Here is a 25,970-nt window from a genome sequence, read left to right as displayed (position 1 = left end):
ATTTTGAAACAAGAGGGAACCATAAAATGCATTTGCCTAAACAAAACTGCAACAAAAGACGAACCTAATCAGCACCATACTAAATCAGCAACCTATGAGGAAGAGGACTTGAATATAAAATTTCCCAAATATGATTATAGAATACAAAACCAAACTAGGCCTAGTCCAACTAGGCCTCCATGTCAATGAGGAGATCCTTTGCAGCTGGGGCCTCCTTTCCTTTATTGGCTTCACTCATGACAGCCTCCCAGGAACTGGCAACTCTAATGAAAAATATATTAATGTACAGAAAACCAAACAAGCAAGAAATGACAAAATGAATCAACTTAATGTGTGCACCCAAATAGTTAACCATTGCCAAAGTAAAAAAAAAAAAAAATGAAATACAGTACAGTAAAATATAAGATTTATTTAATGAATGAATTAAAAGACCATTTCTTGTGTGGTTGCACATGCGACCATCACAGACACCATACAGATATATGTTGATTTGGTTCAGCTAGCAAAAATGTATTGGTTGGAAAAACTTTCATCAATTAAATTAAGTTAATCCAATGAGTAATTTTTATGTAGACTCAAGTAGGACTCAAGTCTACTAGGTTTTTAATCAAAACCTGATTCTATCAATTCTGACGAATTGTCAAGGTTCTGAAGCAACTGAAAACAGCCCCAGACCATCATGCTATCACAACTAGGATTGTACTATTGAGTCACAAATCATGACTTTAATTGATACCAGTGAGATTCAACATATTCTCATTATCAGTTCGTATGAAATCGTACGAAAAGTTATGCACACTATTTCGTACGTTTTGGACGTTTTTCCTCAAAAAAATCACATCAGTGCGCATGCGCTGGCAGACAGAAAAAAAAAGCAGATCTGCGGACGGACGTAAAAATGGGAAAAACAGTGCAATCTTCACTTATTCATGTCTCTAACTATGTTGCTTGCTGTTTTATATCTTAGGGTTAGGGTCAGGGTTAGGGCTAATTGTAATTTATATTCCATATTCGTGAATGGTGCATCAGATGCGCATGCGCATACGACGAAAAAAACGTACAAAACGTACGAAATTACGGTGCATAACTTTTCGTATGATTTCATAAGAACTCATAGTGAGAATACACTGTGACATTTGCTGTCTTTTTTCTTTTTTTTTTTGCTCATTCTTTGGGTTATTTTGTCAAAGTGGTCCAAAAGCATTTCAGTATTAAAAGTGCATTTATCTTTTGTAGAGATTAATAGTACAGTATCTTTTTCTAAGATTTCTATTCCTTTTTCAAGCACTACATTTCTATGACAGACTGGAAAAATGTTGCTCAGAATGCCTGTTTTTTTTCAGGGTTGTTTTAACAATGTCTGGTGTTGATGATTTCACTGCTGCCAAGTTAGTGCTTGCCTGTAGGCGTCAGCTTTAGGACCAACACTGACGTATAGTCTGAAGCAATAAAGAAATACCCTGAACCATCATGGTTGTTTATGATAATCAGAGTTCTTTGAATAGCTTTTTCCTCACATTATCAGATGGATATAAATTCTTTGACCTAAAATTGCTTTTTTTATGCACATTCAAAGAGCCCAGTTGGAACAGAACGCTCATTTAAACCATAATGAATATCTTACTGAAATTGAATGGCAGTGATTTTTGCTGATTATGCTTTTGCTGGGAAATCTCTTTAGGCTTCACTTTCTGAGCCAATAGTTGTCAGTTTAATTGTCATGAGTCAGGTAGAAAGAGAAGCAAAAAAAGGAAAAAAGGTCTTGTGATTTTTTTTTCTGTCTTAGAAGAAGTGTAGAAGAACACAATGTGCACCATGCAGATACAATATGTATCTGTTGTCAGAGGGAGTGTGAACAATTGGGTTTAGTTTTCCTTCGTTGATGCTTGGTCAGAAAACAGCAGGATGCCATTAGAGGAGCAGGGTTTGTAACTTGACTTTTACAGCAGAACATAGTGTCAGTTCTGATCTGAAAGAAGTAATCTCGATCAATATTACTTTCCAGTATTGCTTACAGGTTATGATTCTTACCTTTCCTACCTACTTACTGCTGTTTAGCTGCTCTGAAGTTTCTTTTTTTACCATTCTTTCTTAATAAACATGTAAATGCATCAACATACTAATAAATATCATTATTATTGTGTTGTTGTTAAATACAAGAACAATAAAATGAACATGAATACAGAAATGTTACATCACGGTTTGGACCACATAGTGAAATATGGCAGTTTTAATTGGCCAACCTCTGCTGCATGCACTTCCCTGTCAGCCTGATTGAACACACCTGTTCACAATCATCCCCTCCTCCTGTGTGTATTTAGCCAGTCTATTAATTTTCATCCATGGGTGTTTGTCTGTTTCAACACTGGTCCAGCCTTTGTCCCTAAGTATTCTTGCCTTTATTGACCCCTTTTAAATAGCGATGGTAAAATGAAGCTTCATAAAGCACTGAAGCGTTCCATTAAATTGGTTTGCTCATAAGCCAAAGCTTCAGGGTGTCTCATTTGCTGTATTGTGCCATCAAGTTGATAATAAATGTAAAATGTGCAGTGTAATTATAATAACACTATGGCTATGTTCACACCGCAGCATGAAGGGATTCAAATCCGATCTTTTTTCCCATATGCGAGCTGGATCTGATCTTTTCATGACAGTCTGAACAACACAGATCCAGTATTTTCCAATGTGACCCAGTCTGCTTGTCTATGCGGTCCTGAATCCGATACGAATCTGATCTTTTCAAATGCAACCTGTGTGTGAACAGCCAGGTTGCATCCATCCGACCTGAATGTCATTAATACCGACAGTGGTCACTCTTCTTCTTCTTCAAAAAAAGTCCACTTTGGTTCATCCAAATGTAGATCTTATTCGGCGTGACTTCCTTGTAAATCTACCCACACAGAAAACACTGATGCTGGGCAGTATGCAGTTGCACACCAGGGCCTGTGCTGGACGTAAGGGCAGACAACCAGCAGTGTTTCTAGGACAATATTAATATGGCTTTTTTTTAAAGCCAAGTAAAGACCTCTTGAGGCCATTTCTTATGTCAGCCTTTTTTAACATAATTTTCCCTGTATTCCAATTTAAGTGAAAAAAAGCTTCATCTACAATCCGTCCCTGGTTGGTTTCTGTTGCGCGATTTATCATAAAAGTATAGTTTTCAGTGCTGCTGTTTGACAACAACTCAGCTCTATCTCGTAGCACTAGCTGAGGGCAGAAATGAGTGAACGCCCTCATGGCGTGAAGTTCACCGCTGGCTTCTTCACCGCCCTTTCCCGTTGGGTTTGTATAGGGATTCTATGTGAATCTACCGCAGTTGCAGCAGCCACCACCCTTGAAAAGACTTTTACCTGAACTTTGCATATTGCACATGTACAAACAAGGGCAATTTTCTTTACATCAGGGCAATAGGCCGTACAGTGAAGGAACAATATGGTGAGCTATGAACTTTTAAACCCTGGTGTTTGGTGGTACGGTTTGACCCGTAGCTGAGAATGATTGAAGATATCGTTAAGTGTTTGCCCAACTTAGGCTTATCAACAGATTTCTTCTTCTAACAAATAACTATCATTGTGATATGGGATCATTAGAATGGAATACTCCCTTATAGCGCAACTTAATTGGTTATACCGTTTAGACTTGCCTTTTTTAAACTATGTTTTGTAGATTTGCTTGCTTAGTCTCCTCTGGAATATAGCTAAAAACATCTAAATGCCACTTTTTTTGAAATATATGTAATTATTTTTAGTTCAACTTTGTGTTTTGTTGTTAAACCACAACCAAACAGGAAATTGTGAAGTTAAATTACAGTGTTTACAGACAGCAGCACAGCACACCCCTGTAGATACAGGAAACATAAAGCATTTCCTTCTGTGCTCTGTAAAAATCTGATGAAAGTTGAAAAAAGCAACCTAAACAAGCAAACAAAAACACTTCAGACGGTTTTGCCCTATGGCTGCAATCTTTCCCTTGCTTTCAAATATAATTTGAACTCCACTGCTACAATTTTCCCTCTGCAGAACAATATACTCTCCAGGAACTTTTTTTTTTCTATCCTAACTCAACTAGCTGTGTAAGTGTGCTTTGATACCATAGATACAGGAGTATTTATATATCATTTGTGTCTGAAACTCTTTATAGATTTTTTATTAATCCGATTAGAATAAGATAAAATATATAATTAACATTGCTAGAGGGCATATTGGACTTGTAAAAAGCCCCACACAGTTGTACTTTGGTAAATTGACTTTGTTGTTGTTTATTATAACTTTATAGAATGATAAGAAAGAGGGCAGCTATGTGATATGTTTAAGGCAAATGGCTAATAGTCTTAAGCAGACTCTAAAGGATTGGAGGTATGTTTTAATTGAGCTCCAGTTTGGTAGTATTAACAGGGTTTTGGTTTTTAATTGTTGTCGAGGAAAGTTGTAAAGTAAACTCGGTCAAGCAATTTCTATGAAGCAATAGAGAAATCCAGAGTAATCACCAGTCACAATGAAAGAAGACAGTCTGGGGACAATGACTAATGAGATTATTCAGTGCCTCAGAAGTTACATTTTCATCCCTCTCTTTCCTTCCTTTTCAAGTCTGATTTGTCACACATGGAGCTGATATGACTATTTCCACATTTAGCTCTGCATGACTTGGCCCCAGAATGTTGTCTTGGAAGCTAATGAGTGGCCGTCTACCCACAGGAACCATGGTGGTGCAAGTGGCAGCCACAGATGCAGATGACCCGACATATGGGAACAGTGCCCGGGTGATCTACAGCATCATTCATGGACAGCCATACTTCTCTGTGGAGCCCAAGACAGGTGGGTCTAATTTCATCCCGCCCACCTTCAGTTAGCACACATCCCTACTATGATTGTCAGCCTGTGTATGTGTTTTGTGGCTTTTGATTGGATAGATATATTCACACATAAAGGAAATAAAAGCAAACAATACAAAAAGTAGAAAAGATGCTTTTTTCTGTGCTATTGGAATTTATAAAGGAAATAAAATTAAGTGACCTAGTCAAATATGAAACAGCAATTGCATCATGAAGAGAACCTGGTGACAGTTTCAATGCTGTAATGCTCCCAGGCATGTAGAATCAGGAGATCAATGGAATAGAACATTTTTGACAACATGAAGCAGGTCCAAATATTTAAAAGTGCAACACATAATACCTTGATGTAAAGAGATAATAACAAATCAGAAGCTAACACTTTGATGTCTGTCAGTCTGGAAAGGGAAGTGGCTTTTCTTATGCCGCTCATGCATTGTGGTTGTATAAATCACAGACTTCTTAGAGCTGCAAAGTGGTAGTAGATTGGAAAGCTTTGGGATGACATTCTTGCTTTGATTTAGAACTTCTGTTTTGTTATTTTATTTTTTTAATTGTTGTTTATTTGAGGACTGTAAGACATAAGGACTATAAGCACACCAATGCTTACCAATCATCAAATCGTCTATGGGAATCAAACAGGCAGCTTATCGGTAGCAGGAAGAAAAAATAAAATGAACATCCTTTCATGGTCTATTTCTCTGATATCTTCTTCTTCTTTAAATTATTATCACTTGATGAAAGAATTTAGATTAATAGGAAAACTGTCATTTTATTCTATAATAAGTTTGATTTATTTTATAATTGTTATTTTGCTTAACACACTTCTTAGTCTTATCTGCACTTCAGACTGCAAAATTTTACTGTTTACAGTGTTTTATCATGCATGTATTCTATAAAAAAGTAATACAATTCCCTAGAGCCTTTATGAATGCATATTTCTTGGGTGGGAATACAAGATTTCCATTTCCTCTTCTCATGTAGAGTTTGCACTGGCTTTGGGGCATAGACAACATGTCCAGAAAATATCTTACCAATTTTGACTAAATGCTTATACATGATGGTTATCTTGGAATTATCAGGGGTTGTTTAATTTTGTATATTAGAAATTACTACTGGGAAAAAAGTATTAGCACCAGAAGTTGATATGCTTGCTTTTTTTTCCCCTTTCTTCCTCCTGAAGATTACATGGAATCAACTTCCCCTAAATAAAACATTAAATGTCTTGTGTTAAATGTTAATTATGTGACCCAATGTGGTAGAAATAGCTAAAATGTTAACTGTTTTAGCTCATTGCTTCCCTACAGTTAGTAAGCAAACAGCTGTTGCCATTTAAATCAGACATTGCCAAAATGTCTGAGGCAGGGGAAATTCACACTTTAAAGGGAATTTAAGTTATCTATTCTGAAATAATTAGTCTTATGATATGTTTTGACTTAGAAAAATGATCTGAATTAGATTATTTACAGTGTGCCTTTTCTCAAATTCCAATTTTAAAATCAAATCATAAATATATGTCTTGAATAAAAGAAAAAGCAATCTTTAGTGAGATGATTAAAAACAAAGCATGTTATGTGTACCATGATGCATGGCAAAAAATTGATAGTAAATATGAATAATCCATAGTGTTTTATTAATTTATTAAAATAAATGCTGGATACATTTTCACTAAATGACATTTAAAAGCAATTTGTTTTTTTAGTAAACTTACCCACCATATAGTTAGTGCTTTAGCCCAAAGGTTTTATCCATTGATTTTATTAATGTGAAGTCGATTTCTTTTTATTCTTCTTATTATTATTTTTATTATACTCCCCTCATACTTGTTGTATTACTTGTCTGAATACTATATTCCTTCACTAAATAACAATCCTGTATCACCTTTGTATTCATGATGTACTGCACTGCAGAATTCTATAATCAATCCTTAGCTAAGCTGGGCTGCAAAAAGATTTGTTAAAAATGTATGTGTGAATAGACATTGCACATAGCACACACTACAAGGACAAACCTTACAAAGTTGCAAATTTAGTAGGATTAAGCTGTACAATAATTATTATCATGACAATTTAAGAATCAGAGGCAACTTCATAATCTACCAAGATATGGGCTTCCATTCAAATGGCAGGCCAGGCAATGATATATTTTTATCAAAATAGGAGCCAAGAGGCCATTTTTAACTCAGGAGGGCAGGTGGTGTCATAGATTTCTGGTTGTTTGCAGGAACTAAAACATAAAAGAGCAGGAGGCAACATGGTGAGCAGAATAAAACAGAAAGCTTAGCAAAAAAATCCAAACCAGGACAGAGAGTGTATGCTGAATAGAGAATGATCAAGAGGAGCAAAGGACATGAAGCAGATAAACAGAAGAAAGGAGAAAATTTACCTTATATACTGAAGAGCAGGTAAGAGTAATCAGGCAAGATGAGAAATGGATGAGTGGATTTAAGTGAGGGAGAAAAAATAACTATTCATAAGATCAGACAAAAAGAAAGGTGTATATATATCCAGCAAAGATTAAGAAATTCATGATGAAAAAAACAAAACTTTAATTTATTAAGAATTTTATATACTATAACTAATATGGCAGAAAGTAGAAACTTAGAAAACCCAAGAAAGAAACAGAGACCCAAGGGAACCCTAAAATTTTAAAATATCTTATTAACATATCTTGGATCAGCAAAAACTTGCATCTCAGATATAGGAAATTATGGACATAAACAGAATAAATCAAAACAAAAACAAAGTAAACAAAAATAACTATTATTTTTGCTTTTAAAAATCTGTCTTCATAAGCGGTATTATGAACACCATAACCAAAAACAAGCATCTTTGCAGTCTGCCAAAAACCAATACAGTAAAAATTTAGAAGAAAGTTCTGTGGTTACGTTTTTGTCATGGTAAATGGTTTTTGTCTTTACCAGGTGTAAAATATAGTAAAGCAGAATGTTTGGCACATCCGTGCTTTGGGGATCGAAATTTGAGAGTACTCATTATTTCCCTACTTGAAAATTATGCGTTTGTTTTTATTGGTCTATCTCAATGATTGATGATGTGATCTAACTAAATGCAAAAAATGTTTAATTAAAATATAAAAGGATAACTCTTTATTCTATCACATTCAGTTTTATAACCAGAAATCAATGTATAGGTTTACAAGAGAAGAACAAAGATTGTACAGTACTAAAAAAAAACATAATCAGATCTTAAGAATTGTTCATCTGAATAGGGTGATTTGAAATTTGAAAAAACTTCTAGTCCAAGACTACTAGATCGAGACCTTCAAGACCAGTCTCAGGACCATAACTGGTCTCAAGTCTTACACTGCAGTCTACGTATTATTACTGTAGACTGCAGTCTATTATCACTGGTGTTGAAAATCTAATCCTTTTTATTCAAGCTTATCCTAAATCTCGCAAGTATTTTAACAACAGATTGGAAAAAATATCACTTTTAAAATGAGACAAGTCTGTGAGAAAAGGTGCAACATAATTTGTAAGGCAGTTTGTCTACTTCTGGTGTGTATTTTTCTGAGAAACTGCAGCTGCAGTCCTTGCTACATCTTCATATCCGGCTCATTAGCCACTGCCCTGCCGAGGCTTTGCAAAACTCATGCAAAGCAGTCTTGCAAGGAAACAGAAAAATAGAGGCCATCCCGTAATATTAGGCTTCATCCTCTGCCTAGAAGCAACACATTCACACATATTTTGGTATCTTTATTAATGTAGTTCCAAATCATGGACTTGGAAAACACTGCAGTGCAGGGGCACTTGTTTTCTATTTTTCACGCTCAGATGTAGAAATGAGAAAGATGCTTGACAAAACTAACTCTTCTAAAACCAATAATTTCCACAGCAAACATTCAGTTTACATTACACTGTCAAGGAACAGAAAATCTCTAAAATACAAATAATGCGCATGACAACAAAGAAAAAAGCTTCATGGCGTATTTTCCTTTTGATTTTTTTGGAGTCAGAGAAGGAAAAAATGGGACAAAAATCCCTCTTGAAGAAGCTGAAGCGTGAAGAGCTGGTACACAATCACAGATATTATTTTCTTTTCCTTTCTAGACACCTTCAGTTGATGATTCTTCTTGCTGAAGCATTACTAATGTATTCCTAACAACAGATTTTGGGTTTATCAATAATACAATGATAAAGTTTGCTTCTGTTGGAAGTCCCTTCAACTGATTTAGAAACATTTCCTAACACTCTGCATATTAGCCCAGACCTGTAAGATGCTGCTGTCACATCTTTCCTATTCAGGGCTTGATCCTTCTTTTTTGTACATAGTAACATTAAAAAAATTTTCTTTACATCAATGTACTTAATTCGGAAGGCTTAACTGCTCTATTTTACACGCTTTTTCTATTCTACAGACGCTGGCTGCTACAAGTCTATAAGTTCTTTAACATTTTACCCACAGATGAATGTTTGTCTTTGAAAAACATTTTAATGCTACGCATAATCTGTTTGTCAAGTTAAAATTACAATCATCAAATGTCATATGATGGCAGTTGAGTCAGTTACAGAGCAAAAAAAAACTGTTGTCAGGGCATAGTTTTGCAGCTGGGTGTCTGCAGATTCATCCTTAATGCACATATAGAGTAATAAAGTTTTTTATTTTTGTCACATCAATAACATTTTCTATCATTTGAGACGATCTCAGATGTCATTTGAGACTATATGTGTCATTATTCATTCCTTCTTTTATGGGTGTTACACATAAGGATTTTGTTTATTCAGAAAAGTGTTTTGACTGTTTCTGTGTCACTGTAAAACTAAATGAAGAGGCTGATTGAGATGAGGAGATATTTCACATTTCCTTTTTTTTTTTTGTGGATATATGCTTTTCACCTATTCATTCAGTCCATCCATCAATCCATTCATCTTTTGTCTATTTTGGGTATCTATTGATTATTTTTACTAAAGAGAAGCCAAAGAAAGTGAGGGGAATGGTGGCCTAGTGGTGGGAGCCCTGCGCTTGGGTCGCAGAGGTTCTGACGTTAAGTTCCATGCATTCCCAGAGACTGACACTCTGGCTCCCTGAGCAAGTCCCTTAACACCAGACTGCAACTTTATTGTCTAACAATTTCCCCATTGTGGGACAATAAAGGGATTTACATACATTTTCTTACAATTTAGTCTTTAAACTACCAGAACTAGCACATACGGTCTGTCTGACATAATAATTTCTAAACAATTAATTTGATGTTATGATCCAACAAATATTCATGACTTTAGTAGCCTTTTTAGTAAACATATTTTCAATCCAAGTAATTTCTTGGAAAAATATGTTTTTTTATGTTTACTTGATCATGACTCTGCCTGTGTTGTTGTGTCCAGGAAATTTTGAAGTTACTGCTATATTTGATTAAACTCATTAAAGACATGTAACGGAGTCCTCTAAACGATGATCTAGCAAAAATGTCTGAAACTGGCAGAGGTCTGATGAAAATTTTATCACTTGCCTCGAGCTGTTCGATGCTCTCTAACAAAGTTGTTTGAGAACACTTGCACCCATTGATGACTCTTGAATGAGATTTCATTAGATCAATATCAATTAGAGTGAGAGCAGACATTTACATAAATGATGTTCAAATAGCGTGTCTGCCCCATAAACCTCCCATTATTCTCATATCATGTTTTCTGGACTTTCGGCTCAATGACTGGAGCTCGTACTTTCACAGCCTTACTGAGGAGTTTCATTAAGCTAAGTGGATTCTTTGAATCCCCAAGGTTGATATTTGGAAAGCTTTAATGGGACATAATTACTTGCTTTGAGTGGTCTGTGTTCTTTCACAGTCAAGTGCAATGCTTACCAGCATTTAATATGTATTAAGTATATTTTCAACTGAGCATGCTGTACACTGTATGCTTCGAGATTCAAACGCGTAAGATGAGAAGGCTACATGTTCACCCTCTAGTTTGGATGAAGATTGAGCTGACAGTGTGCCAAGTTGTTGTTTACTTCTTACTTTTTAAAGGGGCACAATTAAAAAGTTCTGTCCTTTATGTACTTACTATTAAATTATGTGTCTGCATTGTTTTAATTAGTTTTTAAGTTATTTGATTATTTTTTATTCCAAAACCAATCATCCTCTTTTTATCTTGTAACAGTTTCACTGTATTTCACTGTGACTTTATGCGATAGAACAACTTATTGTGGTGCTTTATTTTGAAATGGAAGTATAAAGATATTTTAAATACGTATACAATCAAGAAATTTAATATTGGGCACATGCACTGATGTAAAAATAAATTCTGTAAAAATAAGTTACCTTGTTGAAGATGAAATAGAAAGTCGTCCTATTTTAAAAAAATTCTGTCACAATTATTGGCTATGTTTCAGATTAGTTTAACAAGTTACTACACAAAGGTTTTTCTTTTCATAATGGTAAATACATCTTTGAAAAATATACTAGCAATATGTGAAGCAGAAAATTACAACCAGACTTAAGAAGTATGTGAATCAGCTTTTGTTACTAACAGGGACATTTCACAGCAAAGTAAAGTCATACTGGCATGCTTTCATGCAAGAACATCCATTTAAATCAGATTAAAGTTCAAACTAATGAACTTCCATTAAGACGACCTGGCTTGGTTTTATCATAGGTCTCTCTATCAATGTGTGTGGCTGATATCCTCATGTGCAAGTGAAATGCACCTTTACAGTTTGTTTTTTTTACACGCACACACATAAGCTACTATGTGCCTGCATTTTGAATGTTTTATCTTTGCAGAATAAATACACTGAGGCTGCTCACTGGTTTCTCATTCTTGCCTGATTACTCTAACCTACTCTTCATGCCTTTGCTGTTCAACCTCTGTACTCCTGGCTTGCTTGTTCCGCACCTTTACTCTTATACTTTTGTGTGGACCTAATACTGTATCCTCGTGTCACATTTTGTCACTGTTTGGATGGATCCAGCAGCATTTAAAGAGTTCTGACACTCTTCAACTAGCTGACGTAAATTCATGTGGTTCCTTGAGCTCTCAATAATTCCAAACATTGCAACTGAGAGGATAATGCAAAGAAAAAGAAATTCCTCTTCACTTTTGCAAATTTTGGTAGTAATTGACATTTTATGTACACTGATTCCTTCCCTGACTATATATTTCATTAGGAATATGTTTTAAATTGTAGTTATAATTGTACATTGTTTTAAAGTGTAGATGGAAATAAAATTACAAAAATATCTTACAATATGGCAGCATTAAAATATATATGTGATGGGTAATGTTTGGTTTACTAAAAGGTTTTATCTGTCCCTTTGCAAATGGGTTTGACAGACATTGAAGCACAGATTCCAATATCTCTGATGTATAGGGACTACAGTCTTATATCTGCTATGATGGTACTGCTGCTGAAGAACCTCGACAATGAAATTACCCCACAGAACAGAAGTTCGGTATTCCTTCTTTTTAATGTTTTGTGTATCAACTGTCACTGGTGCTAAGCAGCAGAGTGCAGACTGAGTGGGCGGCAGTGGATACTGGAGAAGGCTGAACCTCTTTGGGACTCCTTTTTTTTTCACTGTCCTCAAAGGACCCAGTCCAGGTAGACCGGGTGCTTGGAGGACGGATCGGCTGAGATCAAGCATACCCGATGTGTCTCTACACTGCTTTCTTCTTCTTCTCCTCTACAAATTTTTTTTAGCCGGGTGTCAGACAAAATATTGGTGCAATGCTGCCACTAACTGGTATGTAGTGTGGAACTAGATGGCTGAATTCTATGTAATTTACTTGTTCACTTGTTCAATTCACTTGCTTCTGTTAAAGTCTTCATGAAACTTTTAAAATCCCCACTAGTTTTCCCTTCCAGCTATCCTAAACCCCATTTACACTACCCTTTTGAAACCGTGCCGAGAATAGTTGAGCAAGGTTACTGATATTATTGTTGAGGGTAAATTGCACACAAACTGAATCGGACTGTTCTAGATACAACCGAAGCGCGCTAAGGTACTAGTGCATCAGCAGAGCTCTGCGAGTTTCAGTTCAAGCTCGGTTCTCAGATAACAAAGAGCGCATGAGCAGACCCTGTCATCTCCTTTAAGTCAGCCCCTATAATCATGAAATTTTAGACATTCATAAAAATACTCGCTTTTCTACAATGTCCCACGATTTTCATTGATTAGAAGAGAAGCTATAGGTGCATAAAAAGCAAATCAATAAAAAAAGGGTAAGTTTAAAAGCAGCATGCACTAATAAAACTTTCAAGATGCATGTGGAGAAGAGTTGACATGAGTGTATTTTAAATAAAACTGCTTGCATGAGTATTTACTACGTGTTCCCTTTTGGCTGAATTCTGAACCTGACAGGTGAAACAACTTATTACATCTGAAGAGCAACTGTAATTGGTTTAACTTGGACCAGCTGGGTCACCCCAAACCTTAACTGAAATGGAAAGTATTAAAAAAAATTAAACCATAAAGAGAATGCTCAGGGACCCGAAGGGTCATTGAAATGTTAAATAAAAAGGGTGATATAAAAAGAAAATTTAAAAAGAATTTGTAAATGCAATGTGACAAGGTAATCAAGGTAATATAATTTTGTGAAACCAAACTGTCCACTTATGAGGCAGCACTGATTGACAATCTATTCCACACGCTGTTGTGCAAATTGAATAGTCAACAGGTGGAAATTATTGGCAATTAAAAAGACAGACTCAATAAAGGAGTTGTTCTGCAGGTGGTGACCACAGACCACTTCTCAGTAGCTATGCATTCTGGCTGATGTTTTGGTCACTTTTGAATGTCAGTGATGCTTCCAAACACCCGGTAGCATGAGACGGATTCTACAACCCACACAGTTGGCTCAGGTAGCGCACCTCATCCAGGATGGCACATCAATATGAGCTATGGCAAGAAAGTCTGTTGTGTCTGTCAGCATCGTGTCCAGTAGCTGGAGGCGCTACCAGGAGACAGGCCAGTAGGACAGCAGGACTGTTACCTTCACCTTTGTGCAAGGAGGAGGATGATAAGCACTGCCAGAGCCCTGCAAAATGCCCTCCAGCAAACCAAAAATGTGCATGGCTCTACGTAAAATTTAAGAAACTTGCTCCATAAGGACGGTATGAGGGCCTGACGTCTGAAGGTGGGGTTTGTGCTCACATCCCAATACTGTGCAGAACACTTGGCATTTGCCAGAGAACACCAGTATTGACAAATTCACAACTGTGTGCTCTTCATACTGAACACATGTGACAGACTTGACAGAGTCTAAAGACACAGTGCAGAGTGCTCTGCTGCATACAACATCCTTGAGCATGTCCAGTTTTGCAGTGGTGTGTGTGTGGTGTGATGTGGCCTTTCTATGTAGGGCCACACAGCCCTCTATGTGCTCACTAGAGGTAGCATGGCTGCCATTAGGTCCTCAGACCCCTTATGAGACAATTTGCTGATGTGGTTTGCCCTGGGTTCCTCCTAATGCAGGACAATGCTAGACCTCATGTGGCTGGTGTGTTTCAGCAGTTCCTGCAAGATGTAGTCATTGACTATATGGACTGGTACGTCCATTTCCCAGACCTGAATCCAATGGAGCACATCTGGGACATCATGTCTCAATCTATCCACCAATGTCACATCGCACCACAGACTGTCCAGGAGTTGGTGTGGGAGGAGATCCTTTAGGAGACCATCTGCCACCTCATCAGGAGCATGAAACACGTTGTAGGCACACAGAGGCCACATAAAGTACTGAGCCTCATTTTGACCTGTTTTAATTAAGGATATTACATCAAAGTTGGATCACCCTATAGTGTGTTTTTCCACTTCATTCCAAATCTAGGCCTCTATTGGTTAATGAATATGATTTCCATTGATTTTCTTTTTATTATTTTGTTCTCAGCAATTTCAACTTCACACAGAACAAAATATTCAGTAAGAGTATTTCATACCTGGATCAGACCAAAAAAAAAAAAAACGACCCATATACAAGCAGTGTTGAGACTTATGCATTATTGGATAATGCATTACAGTAACTACATTACCTTTCCAGTAAAAAGCACTCCAATTTAGTTTGTAAAAGACATTAACACGTTATTCATTACTGTACTTTAAACAGATTAATTATCCATTACTTAACATGTATAAATAAGGACTAAACTTCCCTGGTGTAAGCGCATGTTAGAGCAAGATGCACATTTAAGCGCATGTGGCACACATAATAGCGATGCACAACTTCTGCATGAGCACAGAGGAGAGACAATGCCGCATAGCCACTAATTCAATTAAAGTATTTTTATAGTAAAAACCTCACTGAAGGATAAATGTTTCTTTACTTGCTCATTATGTGCTGGAACAAAGACTTCATAAACATCTGTTAGATGCTGTTATTTAAAGAAGTTCCACACATGATTTTAACCCTGATAGCTGGCTGCCTTTAATCAATAAATGCTGTTTACTTTCTCAGGACTATAATGATTTTACTTGCATGGTTTACGTTATCATGCAACAATCCTGGGCTCATTCATTCCTATATATTTATACATATATATATATATATATATATATATATATATATATATATATATATATATTTTTTTTTATTACTTAAAACATATTTTTTTCAAATTCATACCTAATTTATATCCAATTGAAGGCTTGTCCAAAGTATTTTTTTCCATTATAAACAAGAAACATCATCACATCTACATAATTATTGCGCAACTCACTTGTCAAACCACACACACCGAAATAGATTAGTTTTCAAAGTTTGCAGATGTCTAGACCTTTTAATTAATTATTTCATTAATGAATTTATAACAAGAACGTTATATTTCATAATTTAACCTCTGTTTATATTTAAGATTCCAATAACAAAGTTTTTCAAACTATTTGGCATTTTAAAACATAAAAAGTAAATGCATAGTTACTTTTGCTAGTTAAAAGTTCCTTTCAGTGAGCTATAACTGAGTTGCTAAATCAGTTACTTTTTGGAGAAGTAATTATAACTTGATACTTTTTAAAATAAGTTACCCAACAGTGTATACAAGGAGCTGAAATGAGCCTTCTCCATGGAGTGACCGGGTGCTCCATTATAGGGTTCTGGATGCCTCATAAAGGCCTCCCCCCTGGAGGTGTGCCAGCCATGACACACTGGGAGGGGCCCCAAGGAACAGGCCAGGAGATTCTGGAGGGACTATTTGTCCCCTTAGGCTCACCCCAGAAGAGTTAGAGGAGGTGCCATGGGGACAGGGAAGTCAGGGAGTCACTGCTGAGCCTGCTGCCCCTTCAACCTGGGCTGTAGATAAGTGGTAGACGACGAGTAAAATCAGTTCTGCCTGATGAATAGATGAACGGATGATGAATGAATGAATGGATGAATGAATGAATGAAGGGACTGATCAAACAAAAAGTAGATATGAATTACGGAATTTAATATATTCCCTAATGGATGAATGGATGAAAGATGCTAGATAATGTGACAAGGATGAATGTCTTCTTTTGAAAATGTTTCAACATACTGAATTTCTTTTTTATTTTTTTTTTATTTTTTTATACACACTGCGTAGAAACACAAAATATAAATAACGTGGAACCCTTTTATTCTGCCCTGGAAACATTCTTACTAGATAATAGACATAGAAAAAAGATTTACATTTTGCTGGTTTAATCTTTTTTTTTTTTTTTTTTTTTACTTTTTTATACACATGCTTTAGAAAACCATTCATTTATGTTTTAAGCATTTCTTTTTCCTATCACCACTTGTTGCTGCGGAATATAAGGCTCACATCAGCTGTGGGTATTAAAGGCAGTCAGCCAAGAAATTGATAGTGTAATTATTCTTAGTGTTCGGGGCAAAATACCGTGAGCTGATTACAATTCACTACAACAGAACTGCAAACTGTAGCACTGAAAACAACAAATGAACCATATCTAACATAGCTTAAAAAAATCTAAGTAATTAAGTCTTGTAAAGGTAATTTGAAATCATGATAATAAAGTGAAATTCTTCCTTTATTTAAAAAGATGTAGTTGCAATGATTTCTTTTTGAGTGAGTCACTAGGTGCTTGTCTAAAGAGTTTTTTTTTTTTTCCTTTAGTTCTGTTCACTGTTAACTGTGTCTTTTTCCAGACGTAGTCAATACTCTGCTCCTACAAGCTGGCTGTTTTTTGTGTGTGCTTGCTGTTAAGTCTGTAACATCCTGTTGCTTCATATATCTTTCAGAATACACCCCGGGGATGAGACACTAGCTTTTAGTCAGCAGCCCAGGATTGAGTGTTTTGCAATCAGTGTTTTGCCTCCATCTTTGTACGTTTCTAATTAGTCTCATTTGCAGTACAAGCCCGGACCACTGCCCCTGCTGACTTTGACAAAGTACTGACGCCGGAATACATTTTAAGCTCTGCGCTGCAATTCCGTGCTGCGATTAACTGGCTGAGGGCTGATGGCTTTGGGAGGAATTCATGTGACCCTGTGTTCTGCTGGTAGCATCATGTCTCTAACAAGTTACTCCATTGCTTAATCCTAAATTGAATCCACAAGGTGCCCTTGGGAAAAGAGCCTAATCCCAGAGAATTGCAATAACTTCCAAGTGGTGCATAATGGAAACTACAGTTTTAAGGCGCTTACTTAGGACTGTATATTGACTGATTACCTGTGGTTCAGTCTGAAGGTGAAGCAGAAATGGTAACACAGTCAAGGACTGTGCTCTAATTGATGACAGACCTCAAGGAGGTTTCTGAACAGCTGCCTCCAATGCCACGCAGCTCAGCAATATTGAAAAGTCCGTTAGAAACAATTATCCATGCACATTAGCACTGCTAACCATACACACACACATAAACCCCCAGTAAGCTGCAACAACAAGAAAGGAGTTCAGGTTGTAGGAAATGCCAGGTGCCTGAATGAGAGGATTAATTACATCCTGAGGGGAGTATTTAAAGATGTGACAAGGCAACGTGAGTATGACATCTGAATATGACAGGCACTCAGGTGGAAGAGGAGCCGTGGCGGACTGAGCTGTGTCTGCCCTCAGACCAAGAATCTAATTAAAACTGAAACAGGTCGCACGAAGGAAAAAATCATGCTTGATTCTTATGTGTATTACATCTCTGAAATTTTACACTCAGGTTTGATGACAATGTGTTTGTTTTGAATGACGACATGTTTTCTTTTTTTTATTGTTCCTTGAAACATATCCCACACTACAGACCATTTGGTTTTCTGTGTTTTTTACATAGCAGCCTACTGTACATGTTCTGTCTTATATACAGTCTTCTTGCTGTGGTTTCTGAATTAACCCTGAGAACATCCTAAAGCGTAGATATACATTTATTGATCTCCTTCAGTTGTCACAGGTCATATAGAGCGGAGTCTTGTAACTGGGCTCTAACCCACTCTACCACACAAAAAACAGTCAGGGGATATCTTAATAATAATAATAATAATAATGTCACAAATAATCAATCATATGGCCTAAAATTGTTTTGAATTTCTGGTGACTGTTTATTGTCTTCTTTGGAATGTTATAGCTCTAAAGATTTGATATTTTAGAAGTGGCAGCTTCTCACAGAAAGTCCAACTGTTGTAAGCAGTGAAACAGTTCATCTAATTGAACCAAAGCACTTAACATGCCATGGTACTTATAAGTACATGCAAAGTACGTAAAAGCTAATGAATCCTAGTGATGATGACAACGCAGAAAGGTTATTGTTCATCTGGTTGTGTTTATTGAGCAGAGGGCAGAGCTTTTAGTGTAAGAGTTTAAGTAATAGTGTGCTTAAGGCCTGTCTTTTTGTGTTCAACATTTTATACCAACCATATTTTTGTTTATCTAAGCAACATGTTAAAGAGTTTAGAAAAGAATCAGGAATACACCATCTGGCAAGTAACCGATTGAATGTCACTTCTATTTTGCATGCCCCCAAGACCAAATGAATATAAACAAACAGGCTTTTTGCTGTTGGTATTGAGCTACAATAAAAAAAAAAAAAAAAAAAAATCAGTTTAACGATTATTATAAATCTGGCAAACTAGTATTATAAATAGACTTATTGTGGGACAGTTATTTCCAAAAATATAGTCCATGTTTTGGTGTGCTGAGAAAACAGAAAGGTGGTTTTGAGATTTTTATATATATAAAACAAACAAAAACACTCTTCCCCACCCACCTCGGGCAGTCTCTCTTTTTCCTCCAAGCACGGGTCCTCTACCAGAGGCCTGGGAGCTTGAGGGTCCTTCTGTATCTGGAAGTCTCACAGGATCTTGGCTTGGTCATTCTCTAATGTCTTTGGAGGTGTTTCGCACTTTGACATTGGGGTTTCCAGCCCATACTCTCCACAGATGTTCCTGTATACTATTCCATCCACTTGGTTATGGCGCTCCATGTAAGCTTTCTCTGCCAGCATCTTACACCCTGCAGTTATATACTGGATTACCTCAGGGGCCTCTTTGCACAGTCTACACCTGGGGTCTGGTATTGTGTGGTATATCTGGGCCTCTATTGCTCTGGTGCTCAGGACCTGTTCCTGTGAAGCCATGATGGGTTCATCTGTGTTGTCCTTCAGTCTAGCTCTGTCTAGCCATTGGTAAGATTTCCTAATATCCCCCACTTTAATTATGTTTTGGTGGTACATCCCGTGTAAGGTCCTCCCATAATGGAACCTCCAACACCTCATCTTCTGTTCGCCATTGTCTAAGACCTTCACTTAGCACACCATCTGTTGGAGCCTTGTCGTTGATGTAGTTATGGATCTTACATGTTACATTCTGGATAGTGCTTCTCACACTCACTGGTCCTCTTCCTTACAACTAGCGTACAGTCTTAGGGCCAGCTTATTATTCCTGCAGGGTATCTGACTACTCATAGAGCGTTGCTAATTATTGCCCATGACTGGTTCTTGTCATTTAGCTGGCCTCTTAGGACCTGTCTTTTTTCGTTGGAGGTATGTGGTTCTAGCTGCTTTCCTTGTCACCTCTGTTTGGTTGACATCTGCTTGTAACATTCCAAGGTACTTGTAACTGTCCTCAATGTCTGAGGGAGTGACACTCCTCTTTGTTTTTATATATGTATATATATATATATATATATATATATATATATATATATATATATACACATATATATATTAATGAGAGAGAGAGAGAGAGAGAGCGAGAGAGAGAGAGAGAGAGAGAGAGAGAGCTTTTGTTGCTAACTGTTGTGTGTGCTCTACCAAGCCCATATACTATATAGCATACAAAATTACACAGACACACACTTTCACCAGAAGACAATGTAGAGAGGACAATTTGCCTCGCATTCATGCTTTAGGACTGTGGAAGGAAACCAGATCCCCCAGGTAGAAGTCATGCACTGGGAGAACATGTAAAATCCATTCAGAAAGTGTCATGATTTTATCTAAGGCTCGGACCCATTGGCAGTGAAGCCAAACAGAGAGAGACACAGAGTAAAAGTTCAACAGGTTTTATTGAAATGTTTCTTGAGTTTGATGCAGAGTTCCTCCGAACTCTGCTCAGCCGGAAACTGGAAGACGAGGGGAAGACACAGACTGTTAGATTCAGGCTCAGTGGGAAATTGGAGTTGTTAATCTTGAAGGAGAGGATGTGTTGCCACTCACATTTCCAGAGAAGTGGAGACTCTTTGACTCCAGTCTGTGTGTTGGTCTTTCAGAGTTTGTCTGATTCGGTGGAGGGCGGAACAGGGTTTACCCAGGACTGGGACGGTGTGGAATGATGGAGCCGCTGGTTGCAACTCAGTTTTCCTATGGTACTTGAACGGGTCGTGGTGAAGATGATTTCCTAACTCAGAGACTGATCTCAGCGTCTTCAAAGTTGGGTGGATCCAAACCTCCTGTTTGGAAACCGTTGCTCAGTGTAAGACTCAGTTGATCCCACTTGGGAGAGGCGGTCCGGAACGGTCCAGTTTGCAGGAAGGCTTCCTGCCGAAAGTCAAAAACAAACAGAGTTGAATCTCAGGGAGACAAGCACTAAGTCAAACTCAATGTGATCTCAGCTTGGCTAGAGTACAAAAACTCGAAATGCAAAAACTCAGATTAGGCTCAGAATAAACAAGGCTTGGCTAGACTACCTCAAACTGGCAAACACTCTGGCGTCGAGGTAGTGGCAACAAGCAGCTTAAGAGCAGTCCGGTGATGAGGTAACCGTTCGCAGGCGCGTGAGGAGGCGGACCGGAACCAGGTGCCTCCTGGTGGTGGAAGGGAGAACACAAAGACAAGACAAACAAAAACTGGAGTCCTGACAGAAAGACCCTGGGCCAGAAATCAAAACCCAGGACCTTCTTGCTGCAAGGCAATAGTGCTACATCTGTACAGCCCATTTAGCAACATGCCATTGCTTAATAACAGGTAACAAATACACCAGCAATCACTACACTTAATAAACACCACCTGTTTTTGAAATGGTCCTATACCAACTGAGTCAATGTTGAACATTTTAATGTCAATTTATTAGAGACTTTCCAATTAAGAAGAGTAATTTAGTTCTCAAATTCCTATTACATCTCTCAGCTAATAGAGCTGCCACCCAGGTAAAACATGTTATGGTGTGATCATTTCATCATTCTGACATCACACTTTTTGTATTTGTACAATAACATGCCATTAGAGCTATTTTTTCAGGAGAAGATAATATTACATTATTAAAATATAAACATGTCATGTTATAACGAAAAAAGCAATATGTTTTTCAAACATTTATTGTGCCAAAATCAACAATTTTTTTAGAAACATATTTTTTTGCTATATTGTAGAATGTAAAACATTTCACTTTCAGAAACATCATCAATCGATGCATGCACACAGTGAAAGAGCTGCATTTTGTCATGGGAGTTAACGTCAGCCAAATAAGTTTAGGGTTTTTTTGCCGAATTTTGTCTTGCATTGGTCCAAATATATCCATTAATGTCTAACAGCACTTTGTGTAACAACATAATTGGCCTGAATGCAAGGCTGTGAAGTTTGTATCAATGGTGCTTCCCATACCCCTCCTGGTAATTAATGGAAAATGCTGCCACCTCAATTGGGTTAGACTCCTTTTTCCTCTTGTATAGCTGCAAGCACTTTGAGTTCGCTCTCTGTGTATTCAAGAATATCAAAACACTATCCAAGCTGCTGAACAAGAGCAAACTATGTCCATACCTCAAACCAAGCATTAAATAGGGGGTAATCAGTTTTGATGAATATAAAGTTTTCTCAGTAGCTTATCTGCACCTTATTGAACTTCATAACATAAGGTTAATATATAATCATGAGTTAATAATAGTTTGTTTTGTGTTTAAATGTAAAAACATTACAGTTTTTATTATATTTTTGCAATTGGTTAAGTATACTATTAAAGGCACACCATGAATTTTGTGACCTTTTCATTTTAAATGATTCCTCACACAAATATACAGTGCTTGAAACTATCAATAATACAAGCAGGGCTCCCCTCTTCAAATACCGCCTATGCAAGTTGGGAGAAGATGCACCGTCATTGGCTAGATCATGTGATCTGGATGAACATATTGCTTTACAGCAACAGGCTCTAACATAGTCATGGAGCTTAGGCTTTTGCTCTATAATTTTGCCATCTGCTCGACTACTGCTTATGCCTGAGGCAAGGAAAAAGTTTAAACCTGTTAAACTAAAGGCTAAAAAGAGAAAATGTGAAATGGATCTTGTGCAAGGAAAAACAAGAATCGATCCTGGAAAAGAGTTTGCTTGTTAAAACAGGCTAAAAGAAGAAGCTGTATGTAAATACGATTCTCTTTTTTAACTTAATTATTAGACTGATAAGTTCACACTTTGCTCCTACTATACAGTCATATATCTTTGTTATATTTTCAATATTTAGTAGAAGCAAAATACGTGCAGTTACAGGTCTAGCGCCCCTAGTGGCTAAAAGTTACACAGTGTGCCTTTAAGGTACTATAGTATAATATTAACATCATAAGACCGTTAGTTTTCTTTTGTTTCAAGGTGATACTTTATGTATAACAGTATGAAAAGTGTATTTTTAGAGCAGTAGATTTTTTATGTTAATTTCATTTTTGCCCCAGTGGAATCTCTAATCTTCTGAACATTTAAAGAACAATTCAAACCTTCTGGGAGTCTTACTTCTGCCCACATACGTATATTATATGAAAAATTACATCTATTTTGTTGTAACCATTTTGGGCACACAAAGCTATCTCCCATTTGACCCATTTATGCATTAATCCATTCATAGACCAATTGTCATGGATCCATCCATGGATCGTAGTACCATCAAGTCTCACTAATAGATGGACTCTGACCCAGATATTCTTTAAAAGTTGAAAATAAAGAATTGTTTACAATTTAAAGACAATGTTAAAAGTGCCTTCTACTATATTTCTTCCTTTGCCTTCCTCTCATTTTCTTTGTTTCCCTTCATTCCTCTCCTCTCTGCCCTAAGCATTTTTTTTTTTTTTAAGTTTTTGAATTATCTTCCTGACAACTGGTTATAGATGACACCCCTTCTCTAGACAAATAAAAAGGGTAATCATCCAAAAATGAATTACTTGGGATACTTCTTGTGGTAATTTCAGTAAAATGTAAAATAGATGTGAATTAAATGAATAATTAAGAAAACATGCTTGTTCAGTATACACCCATATTCAATAAGTTAGAACCTTACTAAAAGTGTCTTTCATTTGAGTAACCCAAGTAAAAAAGTGAAACATTGGTAAAGGTCTGTATACATATGTAGAAATATGTATGCATATATATTGACATCTGGTAACGACTGTGCTGCTTTTTACAATTGTTTCATCACTGCTAGAGGAGATGCTCTGCTGATTTAACATCAGTCACAGTTGCAGGTCAAATGTTACAATGGGCAGACTTTGGTTTGTTTAGGAAGGGGCTGTTATTTCTACTCCAACTTTTTTTGTTCCATCTTTTTCCTTTACATAGCAATACATCTATGATAGGTTTTTCACATAACAAAAATATTTGGCCTAATGTCCTAAGGAAACCTCTTTCTTGGAAAAATCTCTTTGATATTTTGAGCTTATAACAATTCCACCTTTTCCACCTTCATCCATCCATCCATCCATCCATCCATCCATCCATCCATTCCTCTCTTCATCCATCCATCCATCCATCCATCCATCCATCCATCCATCCATCCATCCATCCATCCATCCATCCATCCATCCATCCATCCATCCATCCATCCNATCCATCCATCCATCCATCCATCCATCCATCCATCCATCCATCCATCCATCCATCCATCCATCCATCCATCCATCCATCCATCCATCTGTTTTATAACTAACTCTAAAGTTAACATTTGTAATCTAATAAGAAACACAAACAATAAACCACTTTTCTAAATTATGATGTTACTAAAGCAAGGGTTCTATAGAACCCTGGCTATCATGATGGTCCAAAACCAAGGCCTTTTCAGCCGTGGTATCATGTGGCTCTTTTATTCTTGTGGATCCCTTGGTGGCTATAGTTACTTGTGATTAAAGTGCAAGGCTTGAATGTCACTCAGTAATAAACTACCTCAGCTGTAGGTTTTATTCCCTGTTTGTATTATCGTTTTTTTGTGTGCCTGTTGAAAAACTCTATTCCTTGTAAGTGGACCGCCCGAGGGCTCCGCAAATCACATACTGCACCCTTCATGTTTAAGTGTACATCACCTTCATCAGGAGATCTCATAGCTGCACCCCGAGCCAGAGGGCTTCTCTAAAGCCAGTGCTTTTATTTTCCTCCCCTCACAAGACAAATGTCAAGTATCCAGGCTTTAGGAGGGAGCGCGGCCCACCCGTCTGCCGCCAGTGGTTTGGAGACAGCTAGATGAATGCGCAGCTACAATGCGTCTGGCTTGCACCAGAGGCAAAGAGTCACGGTGCAATGAGGAGGCCGTGCTGTGATAACGACAGAAGGGTTTTAATCATCAACACTCCCCAGGAATGACACCAGCGCTGCACGGGGTAACGGAGACAGAGAGCGAGGTGGGGTGGTGTGGAGGGTGGGAGCGAGGGGAGGGTGGCTGACACCCAGCAGACAAACAAGCAGCTTGCAACATCCCCATGTGGATTAGAACTGTTGCTTGGTGAGACGCGTTTGTTTCTCCTAGAAAGCCATCAAGTGAAACATGGTATTCTTTTTATTGTATTTAGTTCATTATTAAAAATTACAGATAAAACAAAAAAAAAATAAAATAAAACATTACATACCATTAGATTTCAGGTCTGATTGTACAGTGCAGTAATTTTAATCTAATCTTATCAGGGCACCTTCTATCTTCTGTAGCCTATAAGTCCAACACAAGTCTTGTAGCAAAAAAACTGTAACGACTCAGAACAGAGAGTCAGTATTCCGACTGAACGTTTGCAGATCTGCAGCAGCATTGGCTAGGGCACCTGAGACCGGTAACTCTGGAGAGAGGAAACACAGGTTACTAACCACGAAAACCTGATGGAGGATGATCTGAACGCATTAGTCACTAACCTGGTTTAGAGTACAATCAGTGCCCAGAGAACGAGGTTGATGCCATCCTGTCAGCTGGCACGAACAGCTGTTGCCACTAGTGATGGGACTAACGGCGTTGAAAGTAACGGCGTTACTAACGCCGTTACCTTGTTTTAGTAACGAGGTGATCTAACTAATTACTTTGACTGTAACTATAACGCAGTTACCATTGCAGAAACCCCGTTACTGCGCGTTACTCAGGTCGCACAATGAACCTTTTTTCATGATAGGACTCGTGCGCGCCTTGTCATGAGAGAGGGGAGGATGAGAATGGCTGATGTATAGTGAGATTCCGTCTGTCAGTTGGGTAGGTGGGTGTTTCTGCTGGTGGGTGTTAACGCACAGCACACACAGAGAGATGGAGAGTCCAGCAGCAAAACAGCGTTTTTCAGATGGAAATACCGGTGTTACGTCGAGCTGTGTTTCCCCATCACATACGGTTTCCCCTGCATCTCTGCACAGCGCAGGCAGCACGATTCACCGCGCAAGCGACAGGAAACGCGCATGCTCACTAAAGGCGCGCAACAGTCGCCCTGTGCTCGCGCCACAGGAGAACTATGAAGAGCGTGAACGATCAAATGATTAACCTGACAACAGCCAGAAATGATAGCCTATATGGAGAAAGGGAGAAAGATTGATGGATGGATGGATGGATGGATGGATGGATGGATGGATGGATGGATGGATG

At 37.6% G+C, this 25,970-nt stretch overlaps 1 protein-coding gene across 1 annotated transcript in view; it reads left to right on the top strand.

Annotated features, from left to right (window-relative positions):
- The window catches only part of cdh7 (cadherin 7, type 2), a 211,040-nt gene that overhangs the window by 103,792 nt on the left and 81,278 nt on the right, over positions 1-25,970 (top strand). The window contains exon 4 of the mRNA XM_015375780.1: positions 4,695-4,814. Within this exon, the coding sequence (XP_015231266.1) occupies positions 4,695-4,814 (120 nt within the window). The remainder of the gene's footprint in view (positions 1-4,694; positions 4,815-25,970) is intronic.

Source organism: Cyprinodon variegatus, unplaced genomic scaffold, assembly GCF_000732505.1.
Source record: "Cyprinodon variegatus isolate N-32 unplaced genomic scaffold, C_variegatus-1.0 Scaffold125, whole genome shotgun sequence".
Taxonomy (NCBI): domain Eukaryota; kingdom Metazoa; phylum Chordata; class Actinopteri; order Cyprinodontiformes; family Cyprinodontidae; genus Cyprinodon; species Cyprinodon variegatus.
The sequence above is the reverse complement of the archived record's forward strand: the minus strand, read 5'-3'. Positions and strand labels throughout refer to the sequence as shown.